Source organism: Pagrus major, chromosome 1, assembly GCF_040436345.1.
Source record: "Pagrus major chromosome 1, Pma_NU_1.0".
Taxonomy (NCBI): Eukaryota; Metazoa; Chordata; class Actinopteri; order Spariformes; family Sparidae; genus Pagrus; species Pagrus major.
Genome location: NC_133215.1, coordinates 22,705,943 through 22,726,576, shown reverse-complemented (window position 1 = coordinate 22,726,576; position 20,634 = coordinate 22,705,943). Strand labels below are relative to the sequence as shown.

At 37.8% G+C, this 20,634-nt stretch overlaps 2 protein-coding genes across 2 annotated transcripts; both read right to left on the bottom strand.

Moving 5' to 3' along the window:
- Positions 1–2,153: 2,153 nt before the first annotated feature.
- On the bottom strand, positions 2,154–6,071 carry LOC140997475 (uncharacterized). Its single transcript, XM_073467434.1, has 8 exons — positions 5,966–6,071; positions 5,066–5,155; positions 4,808–4,882; positions 4,639–4,701; positions 4,464–4,532; positions 3,405–3,547; positions 2,939–3,039; positions 2,154–2,739 (listed from the first exon to the last, which is right to left on the bottom strand). Exons 1-8 carry the CDS (start codon positions 6,069–6,071, stop codon positions 2,592–2,594), a joined length of 795 nt encoding a protein of 264 aa, XP_073323535.1. The 3' UTR covers positions 2,154–2,591.
- Positions 6,072–7,562: 1,491 nt separating this feature from the next.
- On the bottom strand, positions 7,563–10,927 carry LOC140997331 (C-type lectin domain family 4 member F-like). Its single transcript, XM_073467362.1, has 6 exons — positions 10,852–10,927; positions 10,465–10,563; positions 9,406–9,489; positions 8,279–8,418; positions 8,035–8,135; positions 7,563–7,596 (listed from the first exon to the last, which is right to left on the bottom strand). The coding sequence occupies exons 1-6, from the start codon at positions 10,892–10,894 to the stop codon at positions 7,563–7,565; spliced, it is 501 nt and encodes a 166-aa protein (XP_073323463.1). The 5' UTR covers positions 10,895–10,927.
- Between the last annotated feature and the right edge of the window lie 9,707 nt (positions 10,928–20,634).

The window sequence follows — 20,634 nt, the reverse complement described above, 5'->3', positions numbered from 1 at the left end:
GATTAATTAGAAGATAAAACATCAATTTAATTTATAAAATTTTGTACAAAGCTGGAAACATTTCAAAGGTATGCCTAGTTGGGATATGTCTTTGCTGGAATTTCAAATAGCCATTAAAATATTTCATTAAAATTAGCCCTGGTAAACAGGATTGTCAAGAACATCTGTTTCTGTAATTTCCTGTTACCCAAGAACACTGGCCTACACGTTTTGACCTCGTGTGACTGCGCCACTATTTTTTCTATATTTAACCCCTTGTATTGGCTTAATCTTATATTTGTTTGAAATTGTTCCTGGGACAGAAAATGCCTCATTTTCGGAAAAATACAAATCCATTCATAAAATCATTTGAATGATTGCTAGTCATATTTATTATGCAAACACATTTTTTATACCTTTAAAAGTATGATGAAAATGTATGATATTAATTTTAGCTTTGCTTGTTGGCCTATAGTTTTTCTCAGTTTGACTTTGTTTTGTAATAAAGTGTTTCATGGTCAACTTGTGACAGGCAATTTATAACAGCCTGGCCTGTAACTATCATTCTTATCGATAATTACTATGTTGATAATAGCGTTGCATTGAATATAAATGTAATTTCATGTTTAATTGTAAAATGATAAGTCACAGAAGAGTACTGTAGAATACTATGAGGGTTAGAAGGCAAACAGAATAATCTGTACAATGAGTCATAGCTCTTTTATTAAGTGAACTTCATAGTGATGAAAATATTTATACAAATCTCTGAGAATAATAATGAGATGGTAACGTTTAGTGTTTGGGGAAACACAAGTCGAGACCAAACTAAACTTACAGAAAGCCAGGCGCAGTGAAATGTTGAGACCAGCTTGTAAGATACACAGGAGTCCAAAGCTCAAAGCAACAAGTCTGTAGAGATTTCTCCCTGTGTGCAGAAATCATTTATATTATAAATTATTGACATTATTTACATTATAGGCAGCCAGGCCTGATGATTGTTATGTGATGCAAGACAGATGACAAAAAGTATTAACTTCATCTCTGTAGTAAGTGTTATTTTAATTTACACTTGATAAAAATTACTAAAATCAATCAGACAAATTATGCAACACTGTGTTTATCTTGTGTAAAGCCATACAAGTGGCATTTTTTTAAGGCTATGACAAAAACACATGTAGAGTTCTGGAGCCTTGACAGAGGTGGTTTCAGAAATCCGGAAACTCAGCAAGCTAATATTTACAATAATGATAAGGTAATAATACAAACTCAGAAATATGTATTATTTGCATAACTGAATAAACACGCTGTTCTCAGAGGGGTCTGCCAAATGTAAACAAAGTAAAATCTGGTTGTCACATAGTTTGTTTTTTCAGTTAATTCAGTCATGAAAAAAAGGAAGAGAGTTTGTTTATTTAGTTTGTTTAGGCATGAAAGAGACATGATTTTTCTCTTCTGATTAAAAATTCTTCCCAAAAACTACATAGTGCACCTTTAATAGTTTTTATCTTAGATACTGTGTCGTAACGATATTGCTCAATACAGTATGCAGCTCTTAAACATTGTGGTTACAGGTTACTTTGCATCAAACCTGACTTAGCTGATAAATATCTCTACACAAGACCAATCTTGTATCTTAGAGAAAAATGTTGAGGCTTCAACAGAACAAAAAAAATCAGTACAACATGAAAATAATGCATCACTGAGCCTTTTTTTAAAGTTATTGTACTTCATGTATATCCTTACCTAAAGGTCTTTTTTGACTGTTGTTGAACATTCCAACGTTGTCACGAAAGTCACAGCCGTATATTTCTGAAGTGACGGAGTGAACGAAACAATTTAATTTGTTTCCACGCTTAAAATATTTCAGAAGATTTCCTGCCTTGTTACATTTGTTATGATGGACGTCTCTTCCTCACACTTTCATCCTCCGTGGTTTACAGTCTTTAATCAGATGGCTTGTAGGTTGAGTCACGTGTATGTAAATTTTAAACCTTCACTTCTGTTTTTTTTAAGAAATGGAGGTTATAAACTGGTTTGTCAATCTTGCACAATCTGTATGTATTTAACATTTCTGCATGTGTTTTAGTTAAGATTCTTCATAACTGATGGTTAGTTGAACAGAAAAACAGGATTTCAGTATATAAATCATGCAGTTATTAAAGAATAAAAGTGACAACGATGATAAAATACTTTTATTGACTTTTCAAGCCAGACATGCAAAATGCTTTCAGATAGAAGAAACATCAAATGCAAAAACAAGACGTATACAAAAGTAGTAAACACAACAATATTTAGACCCAAATAATAAAACTACATCTGTATTTGCAGATTAAAAATGAAAGGAGAGAAAAGGGGGTTCTATGACCACCCTTTGATTTTAACCTTGAGAGGAAACATTATTACCCAAAGAAACGTCAAAATTAATTTGTTTGAATTTTGTCATGCCCAAAAGCTACAAAAATAGCAAGGTTTTAAATGGGCTGCTGAAAATGTCTGCCTGTCAACATTTCCTGCTTATAAAATCTGACCCAATGTGCCACTTTGTTAAACATGTTTCAGTGCTGTCTTCACAGTCAATATACAGTAGCTGTCATGGTGGTGTCAATGCTGAGTTACAGGGTCATTTTCTTTTCGCACATCCAGAAGTTTTCATATTCACATGTTTCATCATTCCAGTTGTTTACATTGTCAAAGAAATTTATTATTACACAATCCTCATTTCGGCTTCTATAACTGTTTGGTTCCCCGGAGCCCCAGAAGCTGAAACCAAAGACAAATAAGCTTTAAACATAGAACACAAACCAACAAGCTCAAACAACAATTGAAATTCAACCAATGTGATTAGTCATTTCACAGAATTCCAGGATCTTTTCAGGTACTATGCACTTTAAGAAGAGGAGAAGACCACGAGTTTCAACACTATGATTTATTCATTTTGAATAAAAGAGCATGTGTGTACCTTGTTGTCAGTCGAGTGCCATCCACCCATTTCCATACCCCCTCCATCCCTCTGTCCGTCAGTCCAATCCACATTATCTTCTGGTGCTGTGTTATGAAGTCCTTGTTTTTAAAGAGAAACATAAAGTCATTATTGAAGGTCATGTTGATAATATTTTTATGTAAACAAATTATAAACAAAAAACATCTACAGAGCTTGTAAGGTGCTGAATAAAACATCTCTTTTCCTTAAAAACATTATGATTGTGAATTAATATTTCTAAAATGTTTGTCTGGTCCAAAATAATTGTTTTGTTTATCTCTGCGTAAGAGTTCTGATGGTTGTCTCCAGCTTCTACCAACAGTCATGGTAGTTACACACAAACACACACGCACACACACACACACACACACACACACACACACACACACACACACACACACACACACACACACACACACACACACACACACACACACACACACACCTGTTCTTCTTTGCTGATGATAATCACCAGGTCTACACCTCTCTGCAGACAGTCATTTCTACTGTCTTGCCAGGTCTTCTTGGTTGAAGAAATGTAATAGACGCTGTCATTGAAATACAGCCATCCTTGTTGCAAGTAGTGTCCTGTTTAAAAAAACAAAGAACCAAAATATGTCAATCCAAGACAGAAGGACATTTAAAACCTGCTGGTGATCATGGATTTATTTAACAAGATTTTCACTCATAAGGCGATAAAACTACTGTCGCAATAACTACTTTATTAATTATGTAGTGGCTCAAAACACTGCATTGAATATTCCACTCTTCACATATTCGTCTAATGAAACACATTTGGAGCAACAACTGTCATGGTTCAGTGTCCGTTTGTTCCTGTTTCCTGTTTTACTTTGAAGTTTTACCCTTGTGTGTCGCATCGAGCTTGTCAGTTCCTCCTGTGCGTTTTTCCGTTAATTCCCTCACCTGTCCGTGTCCATCTTCACTCCACCTGTTCCTCGTCCCGTCATTAGTGTGTATGTCTTTGTCTTTTGTCAGATCGTTTTCGTTTCCCTCTGTCTTGGTCCGTGTTCCGTATTCTGTGTTACTCCGTCATTCCTCTGTGACGTCCCGTTCCCGACCTTCTCCGTGTTAGCCTGTGTCCGTCTTGGTCTGTCTTCCTCTGTGTTCGTGAGTGTTTCCCCGTGATGTCACCCTGTGTTCTCCCCCAGCTTCTTCCCCAGTGTCTCCTCCAGTGACTCCTCCTGTCTCCCGTTTTGGTATGTTTGTAGTTTTGGTTTCTGGTTTCTCTTTTAATTTTTACTTTGCTTTTGTTTGCACTTTGTTTTAGCCTTTAGTTGTTACTTTGTTTGTGTCTACTTGTCTCATTTTAGTCTTTCTGTATTTCCTCATTTTTTTGTATTCAGCTTTAGTTATCAAAAACTTGCCCTTTGTTTCTCCCAATACTGCCTCCTGTGTGTCTGCACTTGGGTCCTCATCGAACTCCTCCTGTACACTCCTTTTAATAACTGACTACTGGTATTAATATATTTATTCTCATACTTACTGAGAACATTCAGCTGTCTCTTCAGCTTGTCCCTCTCTTCAGTCAGGATTTTATAACGCTCCTCAATATCTAGTGGAGAAGTCAACATTATTTGCAACAGAATCAGAGTATGTTCACAACTAAAGAGACAGCTCACTAAATTAACACATTAGGTAATGTACTTTTCATCCCTTACCCAAGTTAATCCTCCTCAAGTTGTCCCTCTCTTCAGTCAGGATTTTATAACGCTCCTCAATATCTAGTGGAGAAGTCAACATTATTTGCAACAGAATCAGAGTATGTTCACAACTAAAGAGACAGCTCACTAAATTAACACATTAGGTAATGTACTTTTCATCCCTTACCCAAGTTAATCCTCCTCAAGTTGTCCCTCTCATCGGTCAGATTTTTACAACTGCAGTCAATACCTGGTGGAGAGGCTTACATCATAAAAGATTTGGATTATGTCAACAACTGAAGAGACAAATATACTTTAACACAGAATTTCCAAATTACATTGATATATTCTTAAAACTGCAGGTATTTTCAGAAGCTGAATCTTGGTTAGTTAGAAATTAATATATGATTATATAGAAATAATGTAACAATTCAAGACAACTCACAGAGAGCAAGACGCAGGCAAATATTCAGACTGGCTTGTAGGATACACAAGAGACAAAAGCTCAAAGCAATGCATCCATGCAGTTTTCCTCCTGTGTGCAGAAAACACACACGCACACACACACACACACACACACACACACACACACACACACACACACACACACACACACACACACACACACACACACACACACACACACACACACACACAATGGGTTCACATGGCAGAAAGCAAGCTGCACTGGACCTGCAGCACCTACTGAGGGCTCCGGTGTTTGTCCATTCTGGAGCAAAGCTCAGACTGATCAGGGCTACTGGCAGAGGTGGTTAGACATGAATACTGTATTCGTACAGTAATACTGTATACAACTTGCACAAAAAGGCGAGAAGATAAATGATGCCATCTGTTGGTTGTCAGGCTCTTTTTTGACTTCATCAGATCAAACAGGTCACTTGAGTGATTGTGTTGGGACAAAGTGCCATGTAAGTATGTGATGGAAATTACAGTATTAAATATCATCTTTGTTTGTCAGATATAATACATTAAAACAAGTGACTTAACAGTCAAATAAAAGTAAATAATCACAATAATATGTAATAAATTAAATCAAGTAAAATGAGAAGATTACAAAAATGCTGAGATGTATAAATGTAATTACATTAATAGATGTAATTAAACAAAAAATGTCAACCTAAAAACCAAAAAGACACTTTCACTTCTGCACTTACAAAATGCAGATTCCTTGGATTTTATTTTCTTAAACTTTTAGACAACAACATGTCTTCCATGACCTTATACTTACTTATACTTATTATACAATTCAATGCAAGACAACTGATTTAATTCTGGTTGCTTTAATGGTTAAAACAACGTAACAGTGAAAGCATTTTTGTCTCACCCGTTGCTGCACTAGTCACCTCACCAGTGTAACTCTTTCTGGCTGAAGTAGCAGGGAGGTTTACAATCTGGATAGTGATCTCTGATTCACCTTTGTGGACCACCATATTTTACCCGTGAATGTGTGCTGAAAGTCGTGTCGAGAGGTGGTTTCTTCTTAGAATGGTGCAGTCTGCTTCTTTTTTATGTTGCTTGCACAGCACAGCCCTTTTGTTCTTCCTTGTTCTTTAATAAACTGTGTTACTTCCTTGACTCAAACAGTTTAGTCATGATACAGATTATGAATGCTGCTGCAGCTATAACATGTAACATGTTTTGAACCTTGACAAAGGTCATCAAATTAAAGTCACTTCCCAAGGTGGGTTGAGCTGTAGGTTGATATTAGAACTGCTCAACATCAGCAAAGTGTTGACAGGGTAAAATTTAGACTGTTTATTATTTCATTTGATCTATTCTGCAAGCTATTTAGATCCAATTAAACAAGGAGAAAGACACCAAAACAGACTGATCCTACAAACTAAATTCAACAAAAACAATATCATTGTACTCTACGTACATTTATACCACTCTACAAAATACTTCATATTTCAAACTTTCTTTTGAACAGACCTCTCACACTCTTAAATTCTCTGCAGTATTGTTGCTTACAAGCCAGTCTGAAAATTACAAGCAATCATACACAATATGGCTATAACCACACATAGATACAATACAAACTTAACTGATACAGGCTCTGTGAACACTAACTCAACATTCAGACGTCCATATTAAAAGCATAGTTTCCTACAGAAGTGATAAGATGTGGTCACTCTGATAGTTGAGGTGCCAAAATACACTTCCTGCTTCACTGTGAGAAGTGTTTTTCCCCGAAAGGACTGTGTTGATGATAAAACACAACGAATCTGTCTTTCATGTTTACAGCAGTGCTTTTAAATCTGTTTTTCAGAACATGAACAGGAACCTAGTGCAATTCAAATGTCATTCCTCTTCCCTTCTTCTGCTCCCTCCTTTATATGGTCCGGGTTTGAAACCAAGAAAAGAACATCCGGTTGACACAGAGTTAAAGGAAGTGAAACTACGGATAAGTTAAAGCTTATGAGACGTGAAAACATGGGGAACACATGCACCCACATTTTTGAGTCAGACTTGAATGCACAAACAAGTGTGATTCAGTTTGCTGTTCTAGTGCTTTATTAAAATTATGACAGGAGACAATAAAAGATAAGCTATCAGATATATGTATTAATTCTGCATTATACAGTATTCTCAAAAAGAGCCAGGTTGGAAGATGCATACATGATTCATTGTGTAATATTTTACATTCTTTCATCATTGTTTTGCAACCAAAGCAGTAGCTGGATATTTGTTTCTCTGTTAATGGCCTGCCTTCCCCTCAGCCCAGTAATATCCTGTGTCTCAGACTAGATCCACACTAAGCCAGCAAATCTGAAAATGCTGTTTAAACCTGAAAATGATGTGTCCACATGATTTAGGCATCTTTGGTTAAGATGCAAGTCCACATGTAACTCTAAAAATACATGTTTTCAATGCATGTCTAAATTCGGCCCATGAATTCCCCCGTTTAATTTATTCTTGCTTCAGGACTGGCCGGACTCTTCTGACTTATCTAATCTGAAAAGTATTTAAAAAAATTAAAAAAATTAAAGGTGGGCTCAGTGTGGATGTAAGGCCAAAGTAGAAAATACAGTTAGTTCACTAGTTGGCTTTGTGTGGGAGTCGTTCGGCTCATACTGGTATTGTCCTGAGTTAGACATCTGTTAAATATAGATGTGGAGTTTCTTTTCACAGATCCAAAAACTTTTCACATCACATGATTTATCATTCCAGCTGTTTTCCTTTTCATGGTATCTCACTTCTCCACAGTCTTCTGCTTGTCCAGTGTTGTTAGGCTCACCATCCAACCAGTAGCTGAAACCCAAAACCAAACAATATGTTTTTTGTAAAGAACACAAGAAATACTTCAACTGAAGCATGCAGGATATTGTTGATTTCTTTATTCTAACAATGCAGTCTAAATCTAATAAATGAGAAATATGAAGCTGTGTGAACCTTGTGTTGAGTGGAGTCCCATCAACCCATTTCCATGTGCCCTCTGTCTCTGTGTCGGTCAGTCCAATCCACAAGTCATCCTTCAATTGTCTTGTGAAACTCTTTATACAGAGACAAATCATCAACATAACTGTGAAATTTAACAAAATGGAATCCACCTACTACCTCATTGCATTCAATCTTGTTTTGTGTGTGTGTCATGTTTCTGTCTCACACATAGTTAAATATACATAAATACACCCACCTGTTCTTCTTTGCTGTTAATAATCATGAGGTCTGCACCTCTTTGCAGACAATCATCTCTACTCTCTTGCCAGGTTTTGGTGGTAGAAGAAATGTAATAGAAACTGCCGCTGAAATAAATCCATCCTTGTTGGGAGTTAGCTTTAATTGAGGACAAAAACAGAGAGAAATCCTCAATATGTCAAAAAAAATATGAATTAAATGAATCCCAACTTCACTCACTCACTCACTCGCTCACTCACTCACTCACTCATATTTAGTTTAAGTTGCTAATTTCAGTGTATAACTTGAACAACAAAAGTGCATAATTTTAGGTCATCTTAACACTTAATAATAAATCATAAGTTTAAAGAGAATCAAAGAGCACTTCATTATAGTCACTTAATTATCCCTTATATACAGCAGGCGATTTGTCCCCCTTGTTAACCTGCCATCACGTCGTCTGTGTGCTTCCTGGTTGGGCAACTACGGCTCACTATCTGCTGCATCAGCTCCACTGCTGGCTGTTTATCAAAAACCAACCACAAGAAAAACACATGCACAACCCATTAACACCCAGACAACCACTGAACATACTGAGGAAATAATAATGTGTCAGTCACGCTGACAGATATTTTCGTGGCTCTGGTAAAGTCAGTCCACTGGACAACAAGAGGGAGAGCGATTGGTGGGAGTTGCGCCAAAGCCTGAGTGCCTGTTCTCAGCTGTCCTCCTGTGCCACACTCTGCCACCTGGGTGCCCTGATAGTCTGCTAGACATCCAGCAATGAGACGAGAATTAGATATCTGGGGAAAATGTGAAGCTCCTCTAGTAGAGAAAGCACAGAAAATGTTTTGAGGAAACATAAATCTGATCAATCAATCAATCAATCAATCAATCAATCAATCAATCAATCAATCAGTGAATCAATCAATCAAACCTCAAGGTGGCGCTAACAGAAAAGTTGGGATTTACCTCTTGGAACCATAAATGTCTGTACAAAATTTTGAGTCAAGCCACTTAGTGGATGTTGAAATATTTCACTGGATAAGTGAAAACTTTGACCTGCAGCTGGTGCTACAGGGAAAAGTAAGGGGATCACAGAAGTCATGGATTCATCATCTGAGCAGTATGAATCCTCACACTTACCAATGTCAACCAGCTTTGTCTTCAGTTCATCCCGCTCCTCAGTAAGGGCTTTAAATCTGGCCTCAATGTCGAGTGACTTCCTATCTGAGAAAGCAGAAAGACTAAATCATGGGAATATTCTGCAATAAAGCTGAAATGTTGATGGAAGGGCAAAAGAAAACGCAAGTTAAGAGATATTCAATGCAAACAATATGGAAATTGTAAAAAATGGAAGACACCCCGTGCACAGTCGTGCTTCTCTTCTGGGTGCAGCTGGTGGTTAAAAAATATCAATATTCCAGTGCACACCAGGATACTATTGACACTATTCTGTTAACAGTTACATTAAAAACAACAAGGAGCGAACTTTGCGTTACAAATGTTGTTTCATCAGATTTGGATATGGAAATTGTGTTTTAATCCAGGGTTGCACATTGGGGCAGTAGTTGGCACTGTAGCCTCACAGCAAAAAAGTTTTGCTCCCGCTTCTTCCCACAGTCCAAAGACAATGGATGGATAAATGTCTTGATCTTTTGATCAAAGGTTTGAGTTTGTTTATTACTGGCATTAACCATTTCCTCATACAAAGCCATCACATCACATCCTCATCTCACTTGATCACAAAGCATCACATTGACGTTGCTGCGAGAACTACAGCAGTCAGACAAAGTGATTGTCATAGTTTTAATTGTCATTATTCAGAATATGTTTGTAGACAGTTGTGGCTTTAAAATCAGAGCTTTATGTCAAGTCTGGTGTTCTAAGAGGCCCCATCATGTATTACTAGTGTGTATGTGTTTACAGTAGTTGCTATACAGTTGTCATGTCTTTCAGGTCCAACAATCACATGCTGTTGATCTTCAGGCATAAAGGAATTGTGCTTAATCAACCAGCAGTGTTGTTTTCAAAATGTTGCACATGCTCTGTCAAATTGATAGAGATGTTTTCTCCATTCACTTGTGATTTCTTAAGTTGCAGCGTGTGTTTCCATGGCCATCATATATAATAACCAGATGGGGAAGTTAAACAGAGGTCAGTCAACACAGGTTTAAAGTTCAAAGACAATTTAAAAGGACTCACAGAGGGTAAGACGCAGTGAAATGTTGACAGAAGCTTGGAGGACACACAGGAGGCCAAAACTCAGAACAACCAGTCTGTAGAGTCTGTAGAGTTTTCCCTCTGTGTGCAGAATCCAAACACATACGTGCAAAATCAGTATTATTAACAGAAAGGCCTGATACTGAATTCTTTGAAACAGGAAACTGGTAAGCTATTTTTTATTTCACCTCTGGTACTGTTTATAGACAAGACAGAATGAACCTTATGATGTCGAATTAAGTTATTACTAAAGCAAAGCCCTCACGGTTCTGACAAAAGCAATGCCTTCCATGTTGGGTCATCCCAAACTCATGGTCTGCACACAGTACAAGATACAGCATATTGTCAGACAAACTTAAAGTTACTTACTCCTGGATGAAGCATCAGGCAGGTTTTCATCGTCCAAAGTCATCTCAGACTCCTTTTTCCAACAGAAAATGACAAAATTATGTGATGGTGTTTCTGAGAACTGGACTGGTTAATAACTGCTTCTTCTTTTCTGCCCACCACATGAACTTACTTCTCTTTCTTGTCTGTCAGCAACTTATCACCATCCCCCCTCCCTCTTATTTGACTATGCTGTCTGTCTCATCCATATCATGGCTGTTGTAATATTGTACCATTAAACACTGAAAGCTGTTGCAGTGCCATGACTTAGAAATCTTCAATACATCATTACATCCAGATGTTTTTACAAAACACATACAATTTATTAACAATAGAGATGATGAATGAAAAACCCCACTTAGTACAGATGATTGCTAATTCATCAAAAGAGTCTCGGATCAGTTTTGTCGTTGGGTCAGGGTTGGGGTTGCTTTGACTAGAGATGTTCTGATACCATTTTTTCCCTCCCGATACCGATTCCGATACTTATGCTCAAGGGCGTAGAATTGGGTCTGGACGCTAGGGACACGTCCCTACCAATATTCAGCCGCTACTGTGTAGTCACTATCAATACAACCGCTGTCCGTAGTGTTTAGTCAATGATTATGGCACACAAAGGGTTAAATATCGGTCTCTGCTAGAAGTCCCGCCTCTAACCCAAATACCGCTCCCTGATCGGCTGCCGGTTTCTCGCTAACTTACATGTGATTGGCTGTCCCCACTGTCACTCCTTCTGCTTGTAAAAACTACCTGCAACCTGCTAGTTGGACCGGACGAGAGGCAGTGCATGTTATCTGCAACTGCGAGTGTAAGTTGTCAACATGTTCGGCATTTGTTCTTCCTGGGTCACGTCAGCTAGATGGATTTTAATATCAGTGGTGTCATTTACATTTGTGTTTGTGTCTGTTTGCGTGCGTGTACGTGTGTGCGTGCGTGTGTGCTGTATAGGATTTGAAGGATGTCAAAGAAAACTGGATATAAGAGACTTCTTTAGGAGTCAAAGTGTAAGTTACTTCAAGGGTGTATAGGTAGAGGCTCAACAATACAGATATTGAATGAAAGAGAATATTTAATGCCAAAGAGATACACTTTTTAAAAGTTATTTTTAATTCTTATTTTCATGTATTTGTGTAGAAGAGAGCAACGGTTTAAAAACACAAGTAAAGAAACTTTGTGGTGGAAATACAATAAAACCTCAGATTCTAGATGATCATGTGATTTTATAATTATAAAATATAATTAATTAATATTAAGTAATCTTAACATTTAGTAAAAGCCTTTTTTGCTCAGGCAATAACTGTACCATCAAGCTCTATGATCATTGTATCCCTAATGTATCTGTTCATGTCATGCATCAACATATTTTTGTAAGGTGACAGACAGCAGAGAGGCTGGAGGAGATGGAGGAGGAGAGGCCAGAGAAGGTAGAGGAAGAGAGGTAGGAGGAGGTAGAAAAGGAGAGGCTGGAGCAGATGAAGGAAGAGAGGCAGGAGGAGGTAGAGGAGGAGAGGCTGGAGGAGATAGAGGAGGAGAAGCTGGAGGAGATGGAGGAGGAGAAGCTGAAAGAGAGGCTGGAAATTCACAGGTGAGGTTAAATAATGATGGATATGTTAGTCATGAGATTCAGCACTGTGACAAATGTTAGTGTGATGATGATCTGAATAGCAATGCTTCAGCCATGTGGCTTTAAAATCAGAGCTTTATGTCAAGTCTGGTGTTCTAAGAGGCCCCATCATGTATTACTAGTGTGTATGTGTTTACAGTAGTTGCTATACAGTTGTCAAATTTATATTGTGGTTTATTCCTAAGGAAACTGATCCACCTGGAAAGAGCAGCAGGGAGAGTGGCAGGGAGAGCAGCAAATTATGATTGCTAATGCAAAAAACCGACAACTTTCAGGACTGCTGCCTTGGAGCACTTTTGTGTCCCCACCAATCTCAAAATCAAACCTACTCCCTTGCTTATGCTGTGGGTATCGGCCGATACCGAGTACCGATACCGATAGCCTACCAGTGTGTTATATATATATATATATATAAAAATATCATACTACGCCTGCATGACTGTGACATGATTATCATTGTGGTAAGGCCTGGCTCAGGTTAAACCCTGTGTAAAACATGAATGAATACAGCAAATGAAAGCCATTTATTTTTAAATTTATTTTTAAATAAAACAGTATAAAATAGTAGTGCAACTTAACTAAATAAATCTAGGAATAATTATTTTTAATAAATTAAAGTGCAGCCACAATCAGCTCCTTGTCTACAGGTGTCAGGTGATCAATTCTTCTTCACACCTCTAAAACAGCACAGCGCAACTGTTTTAAGAGCAGCGAAGAAGCGGAGCAGATAGGCAGGACTGCTATCTGTCGGATGCCGCAGCACAATAGACAAACAACTTGTCTATTGCCAGGTTAATGTCCATTGTAAGAAAAAAAAAAACTACTTTAACTACAACACACCAGTGTCCCTAGCATGGCATCTTTGGGTCTTTTATTAAGTAAGAGACTTGATGCTTTTGTTGTTTTTGTAGATTCAGATGCACAATTAATTTACACAAATTGACATTATAGTATAGCCTACTTTAGTGTATCTGAAACATGATTTTAAGATTACACATACACATTGTGTGGTTTGAGCAAGGGAGAGTTAAGTAGTGGCATGTACTGTGAGTACTCGTGTAATTATATAGTAAATACTACTCATGGGTTGTGATCCTATCACAAGATGGTCTTAGTTAATCTCTAGTTTTTAGAGGTAAATTTCCAGTCAACAAATTGTTAAATAAAGTTTAAAAAGTGACAGCACCTGAGACCATAAGGACTTTATTTTATTTGATGAGAACATTATAAAATGGCCAATTGCTGACCAATATACAGTATAGTCAAAAAAGATTAAGGTCATGCAATGTGTTTTCCACCATGTCAGGAAAAACAAGTTGCACAAACTTTTCTTTTTACAGCCATTATAAAACAAAAGTAGGGTAGGTGATGGTTTAAGACTACAAACATTTTGAAATGTAAAAATCATGAACTTATTAACATTGACCTCTAGATCTTCTAAATGAATTCTGGGCTTAAGCATGATCCCCTATTGAGGAATTAAATAAACCTGGTGACATGAAGCTTATTTCACACAGAACGATTCAGATTTGCATCAAGTAGTCAAAAGTAACATAGCAGACATGATTGATAATCTTTGTTGCCCTGACCTCTACTGGCCAGATGTTTCCACACTACTGTAATACACTGTTGACTGCACTTAATTTAAAAAAGTATGAATCACCAAGCAGCCCTGAAAACAGTCTAATATTAAGGGACCTCTTATTTGATATTGTCATATTTACATTTGACATTTTTTGTTATTGTTAGAAACAAAACACAACAACATAAAAATGGATTTTATTATTTTTTTTCAGAAAGTACAGAGAAGATATTGGCCTTTTAGAACACAAGCTTTATGACAAGGCAGAACATTTGACCTCAAACAATAATGTCTCTGCAGTAAGGTGTAACTATCAAGAAGATCAATGTTGTTGTCACTATTTTAATTTAAGATGGTGTGACTGTTCTCTGAAGGAAACGAAGCTGTTAAACAGACAAAAAACAGCATGACTCAGTGACAAATTTCACACAACTACAAAATGACACTAACTATAAAAGTTGTTTGACATACAGAAATAATGCAAGCATAGACTTCTTTGTTGCAAGATTATATAAACATGCTGCTAAACGTTTCATCATCTTACATAATACATTTTGACATTTTGTAAGAACAAATGGGAGTCCTACTACAGAACTTGAGTGCGTCAGAGGTGTAATCTGTGAAACACTGCAGACTTTTATTACACATTCGACAGTCTACAAATGATAAATCTACTCCCTGACATCATTACTCACTTCTTTTTTTTAAATATAGCAAACACCTGTTTCCATTTGAATGCTCCAAAAGGTGTGTTTTCTCAAAACTCTTCATACAATCAGCAAATATCACATACTGGTGGCTAAACAGAAAATAGTGCAACAAAGAAATTAAATGCAGTGCTGTAGAAATTAGTCCTAAAACCTAGAAATCAGTCACCATATTTCCACTTCCGGGTCCCTTGAATGGGTTTTCGGTTAAATGCCTGAAATAAGGCCTGTGGTTACCACATGCTTAAGATATTAACACATTTTTTTCTAGGACATAAAAAATGTCACAAAATGTCCCACAATTGAATTATAAAGCACTTACCTGTCTTGAAAACCTACCCAATAGTCTGTCTTTACAGGCTGACTTACTAACTTTACAACTCGTAGACTGATCAATTTATAGAAAATGTGTATAGCAATTGTGAAGTAAGATGCTTAGTGGTGGTGACGTTTAAGTCATACAACCACAAAGTAGTCTGTTTGTAGCCTCACATTAGCTTTTTACTTCTAGCGATTTAGTTTACACTTCAAAAATCACAAAAGTGGTGTTCATCTGTGAAGTTTACCTTGATAAACAAAGTGTGTTAGTATCATAAACATACGTTCGCCACAGAGCTTATGTTCGGCAATAATCCAAAATCCAATTGAAATTGTTGTTGAGGGAACTAGGGTGATGCTAAGTCCCAGGTTAGCCTACAAAAATATGTCATCCATAGACCACTCTATAGGAGGGATAGCAATTATTCAGTCGGGGTTAAACGCTTCAGTGCCACCTGCTGGACATGAATTACAATAAAACAGCTGAGCAACCAGCCAGTTATGATGATGTAACTTGGCTGGAAAGTATGTTTGAAAAGGTTTAGACAAACTAAAGTCCTATAATGCTACTTTTAAAAGTTCTGCAAGGGAGCTAGTTTAGCTGCCGTTAACGTAAGCTTCAAAGACTAACTGGACAAGCTATAGTTTGCAGCTCTGAATCCCGGATGTCTTAAATTCTGAGCTTTTACAATGATGATATGATGTGTTTAAAAGTTTAACTTTTCTTTTTCCTGATGACTCTCTTCTTCACTTGTCTGAAATACATGAAGTAATGAGCAAAACTGTTTTTAGTCTTTCAACCAAAAAAATCTCAATGGAAGGTGCAGCTTATTGTTTCTAAAGCTTTTACCCCCCATCTTGTCGCTTTTCTCTACAGAGGAGGATTTAGTTATTATCATGTGGCCAAAATATGAGATTCTGGTCATGTGATAACAGCTGGTTGTGTGGGGGTGGGACATGATTACTCCTGTCTGTTCCAAAATGGCTTCTGTCTCGGATGTGATGTCTTCCTTGATCCATCTCCAGCAGTCCACTATCTCCTTGTTGTTGGCTTTTGATCGCCTCCCTGTTGACTGGTTTTAACTGTTGAGAGTTGAGAATAAAAGATTATTGGATCAATTCTCCATCTCTGTTCTTATCCGTTACTCTTTTCATTCATCAGCGTGAACGCTGATTCTTAATCCTGTTTAATTTTGGCAGGTAACGACTTCAGCACTGTTCAACATAGAAAATGAAATCATTTTCAAAGTGCTCAGTTCATTACTCAGCTCAAATGTTCAGGACATTACTGTTTGTGTCCGAATCTTTCAGTTAAAGCTGGTGACATCACAGTGGGGTTAATCTGTTAGATTCTTCTTTAAAATTTCTCTTCAACCTCCCCAAACTCACACAATTGCCACTTCTCATTCATTATTTTTTCATCAAAAAAAGTGTGCTTTTTCAAACAATGAAACTATATCCAAGCAAACAGACTTGGCATTATGGCCCTCAAAGTGAAGTCTAATGTCCAGGAGCAAGCTAGGGCCCGTCATTATAGCGGGACTAGGGCCCCTTCAAACCTACAACTGATTGATATGAACTGATTAGACTGCTTGTCTGATCTCTGTGGTGTCACAGTACCTTTATTATGGATAACAAGTCAACTCCATCTAGTACACTGTAGCTTATTGCTGTGCTTAAAGGGCTTTGACATCAGCTGCTTAAACCTTAATTCCTTATCATTTTCAACTTTTCAGCAGCCAGCAATCTTTTCAGAAATTTCATTCCCAACTTACCTTGAGGCTTTATCCAAAGATTATTTCTGTCTTTTGTCAGGGTTTCCAATCTTGCTTGCTGCTGTTTTTTTTCCTGTGACCACTTGGTTGTAAATGGTCTGCAACTGGTCTCTTTCTTGAGTCAGGTTGTTGTATCTGGTCTGCAACTGGTCTCTTTCTTGAGTCAGGTTGTTGTATCTGGTCTGCAACTGGACTCTTTCTTGAGTCAGGTTGTTGTATCTGGTCTGCAACTGGTCTCTTTCTTGAGTCAGGTTGTTGTATCTGGTCTGTAACTGGTCTCTTTCTTTTTTCAGGTTGTTGTTACTGGTCTGTAACTGGTCTCTTTCTTCAGTCAGGTTGTTGTATCTGGTCTGTAACTGGTCTCTTTTTTCAGTCACGTTGATGTATCTGGTCTGTAACTGGGCCATCTCCTTTTCTCTCTCAGTGTTGCTCTTGAAAACTGTGTTTGACACATAAACAAAGAGTGGCAACCATTAATATATTTCTTAGTGCATTATCAGCATACTAACAAAGTACTCACCTATGAACACCAGAGTTATGAGTCCAATCAGGAGAAGACACAGCAGACATAGTGCAGCAGCTCTGCAGGAAATCCTCTTTCCATGTTTAACACCTGAAATTGAGTGCAATGTTTGTCACTTCTTTCTTTGAATTTCAATTTCAAATGAAATAAAATCTAGCCAGCATTATCATTATCATATGTTATAAAACTCTGAAAATACAACTTATTACAGACAGTCAAATGACCTGTGTACTAGAATTGTTAGCCGCTGCGATGCTTGGGGTGCTTGGGTAGTGTTATCACAAGTATGAAGGTTTATTGCTAATTTTAATTATATTCAAAGGAGCAGCTGTCACCCATTGAAACCATTCAAAAGTATGGAACATATATTTTTGTATGAGTCAATATAAATTTAGATTCGTTTGCACAGCTTTGTATGTCATTTCCTCAACCAGCAAAACTGTTAAAAGTCTTTGTCACTTGCTGTTTGACTCTTTCTACACATTAAGTTGTTTTTTTCCTGAAGACAAGCTGTAAAACTATAGTCTATTCTCTCTCTGTGTGTGTCTGTGTGTAGAACATGTAGTGTACATGTAATCTTGTGTGCATGTGTTTATTACCTGAGAGCGCAGGTCCACTTCTGTTTGGCTCCAGAGTGTGAATCAACACATTTTCATAAATATGTTCTGAACTTGACATCTCCCTTTTCCTTGTGCTGGGATAATCTAAGGGACTCTCTATGTTACCATAGATATTCAGTAGTTGAGCCATGATGATCCAGCTGTACTAACAATATGGTTTGATCCTGTGGTGCCTGAAACCATCAAAGTCTGATCAAAGTGTCCTTCGATAATGTATTTTTCTGAACTGTGTTCAGAGTAACATCTTCTAAAAGAGGACATTGTCTATTTACACACCTGACTCTCTACTTCACAGGAAACTGAGGGCTGGTGGTGTGAAATGTGTTAGGTGACCACATTCACCTATTTAACCAAGAAGTTGCAGCTGCATGAAGGTGCTTTCCGTTTTGTTCAGTGCTATGTTGTAAATTATCTTGAATGTCACACTTCAAACCTCTATTTCTCTGTCTGCAGACTTAAAGATAGATGTCAGTACATTTTGATATGGATAAAAATATTCAACTCTGTATTCCAATACCAAACTTTACTAGGTGTAACTTCACAAATTTAAATCTTTCCATGACAGCACATTGATATACATAAATAATTTCTTCAGCACAAGTAGCAGGATGTACCAGAGGTTATTTAAGCAATTAAGGCCGTCAAAAAGGTGCAAACTGTTACGGTTAACGAGGGACTGTTACGACCAGGGCATAGGAGAAACCCTGGCGCCACATGAAAATGAGACTCCCCTCTTCCCATCCCCCAAGCACCACCAGCAGCAAAGCATTTTTCAAGGTTTTATTTAAAAACACATCTAGAACACAAACAGACATGCTCGCAGTCTGGCTGAGAGAGGAGAGCCCCCAGGAACTGGGAAGAGCTGGCCTTTAAACTTCTGGCTTCAAGGCAGGAACCAATCAGCTCCCTGGACAGCCTACACTCACTCAAACACACCTGCAATCAATCACACACACACTCAGGTAACAGAGAGGGGTATTTTAGCACAGAGGCAATTAAAACACATACAATAGAAATGTTTATACTACCTCTGGGGTCGTAACACCTCTCCCCTTAAAACTGAAAGTTCCTCCCCTAAAGAAATGTTCAATTTCAGAGATGCAATAGGGTGTTTAGCTATCACAAGTCCGACCCCCTCTGTCATGCTGAACCACACAGTCTACATAAAAGTGATACTTCATCTTCTGCACAGGATGAAAATCAGTGGGTGCCACTCCCACTAACAAAATGGCTACCACCAGGAGGAGAGAACACAAAACCAAATGCATAATTACTGATGTAAAACACACAGCAAAAAAGCAACAGGTGACCAACACAACAGTGGAGTGCAACCAAACAAAACGAAAGGGTAACAACAAGTAGTTAAACTACAGAATTTCTGCCATCCACTAACAGCAGCACACAGACCCGACACAAGTGAACTGCCACTACCACGACACAAAATGGACACCTTGTGGTCTCCAACCACACGTTACTGTAATGGAGATAGAAACCCAGAAACAAAATGACCGGACAAACTGGGAAGCCACACCCGTCAAAACACAAGACACACAGAGAGGAAGGTTGAAGTCTAAAAGCCAGATTTAATAACAGCTCTGAAGTACAAACACAAAATCGAAAAAGCAAGTGCATCAGGCCGTCAATGAAAAGCTGGCAACAAAAACAAAAGGAGAGGGCAGGGGCAAATCTGAGAATAAAAGAAGTACAAAAACTACCTAAAGTAAATGCAAAAGAAGCACAGGGAACAAAGGCATGAACATAACGACTGCAGGAGACACAGGACTGAGGTTGGGAAAGAGAATAGACAAACTGACAAAATAAGAGAGGAAGACAAGGACCTTACTGTAAATACACAGGTAGTGATTACCTAACGAGACACATGTTTACAGGAGAAAAGAGGAAATGAGAAGCAAAACATGACACATGAGGAGAGAGTTACAAAATAAAATATGAAATCACAAAACTAAAAACCCCAGCCATGACACAAACATCATTTATTATCATTTCACCTTTCTTCAGTTGACATCGTGTCAGCAATCATCTCACTCATGTTCAAAGAAAGTTTATCAATTATATGTTGACAGTGAAACCTTTTGGTAAATTAATTAATTATTAGCTTCTTCAGTACTTCTGTTAATTGCCTGAGCAGGTGAGGTTCAGAGCATTCTTGTTATGATGAAGGACAGTAATGACAACAAGTTACCAGCTCAGGGATGACTATACATGTATCGGTCAAGAAATATCACTCCCAGCTCTACCCTTCTCGTGTCAGCTTTGAACCCACAGGCCTCCGTCATTAAGTTAGCAATACCCGCAATACTCTGCCTCTGATTGGCCTGAAAGACTAACCTTAACCCAAACCAGTCTCGGCCCTTATGCCCTAATCTAAACAACCCAACCAATAAAGGCAACCAATCAGAGGCAGAGTGGGAGTCTGAGCTGGAAAAGCAGTGGGATCCATAATAACACACGTCTGGTTAGTTAAATGAAAGCTTGTTGAGAAAGATTTCAGATTTTAAGAGTTTGATAGTCAGGTGACCTTCATTGTCATGACAACAATAATAAACACGCAGTTAACGTTTGGGTTTGGGATAAAATAAGTACATTTGTAAGTTA

Excerpts from the sequence above, each read along its gene's own strand:
- LOC140997331 (XM_073467362.1), bottom strand. The coding sequence starts at position 10,894 with ATGACTTTGGACGATGAAAACCTGCCTGATGCTTCATCCAGGA. Across the intron at positions 8,136-8,278 it reads TTAACAGCAAAGAAGAACAG|AGTTTCACAAGACAATTGAA; the intron begins GTGGGTGTATTT and ends CTCTGTATAAAG. Across the intron at positions 7,597-8,034 it reads GGGACTCCACTCAACACAAG|ATTAGATAAGTCAGAAGAGT; the intron begins GTTCACACAGCT and ends AATACTTTTCAG.
- LOC140997475 (XM_073467434.1), bottom strand. The coding sequence starts at position 6,071 with ATGGTGGTCCACAAAGGTGAATCAGAGATCACTATCCAGATTGTAAAC. Across the intron at positions 4,702-4,807 it reads CTTGAGGAGGATTAACTTGG|ATATTGAGGAGCGTTATAAA; the intron begins GTAAGGGATGAA and ends CTTCTCCACTAG. Across the intron at positions 4,533-4,638 it reads CTTGAGGAGGATTAACTTGG|ATATTGAGGAGCGTTATAAA; the intron begins GTAAGGGATGAA and ends CTTCTCCACTAG.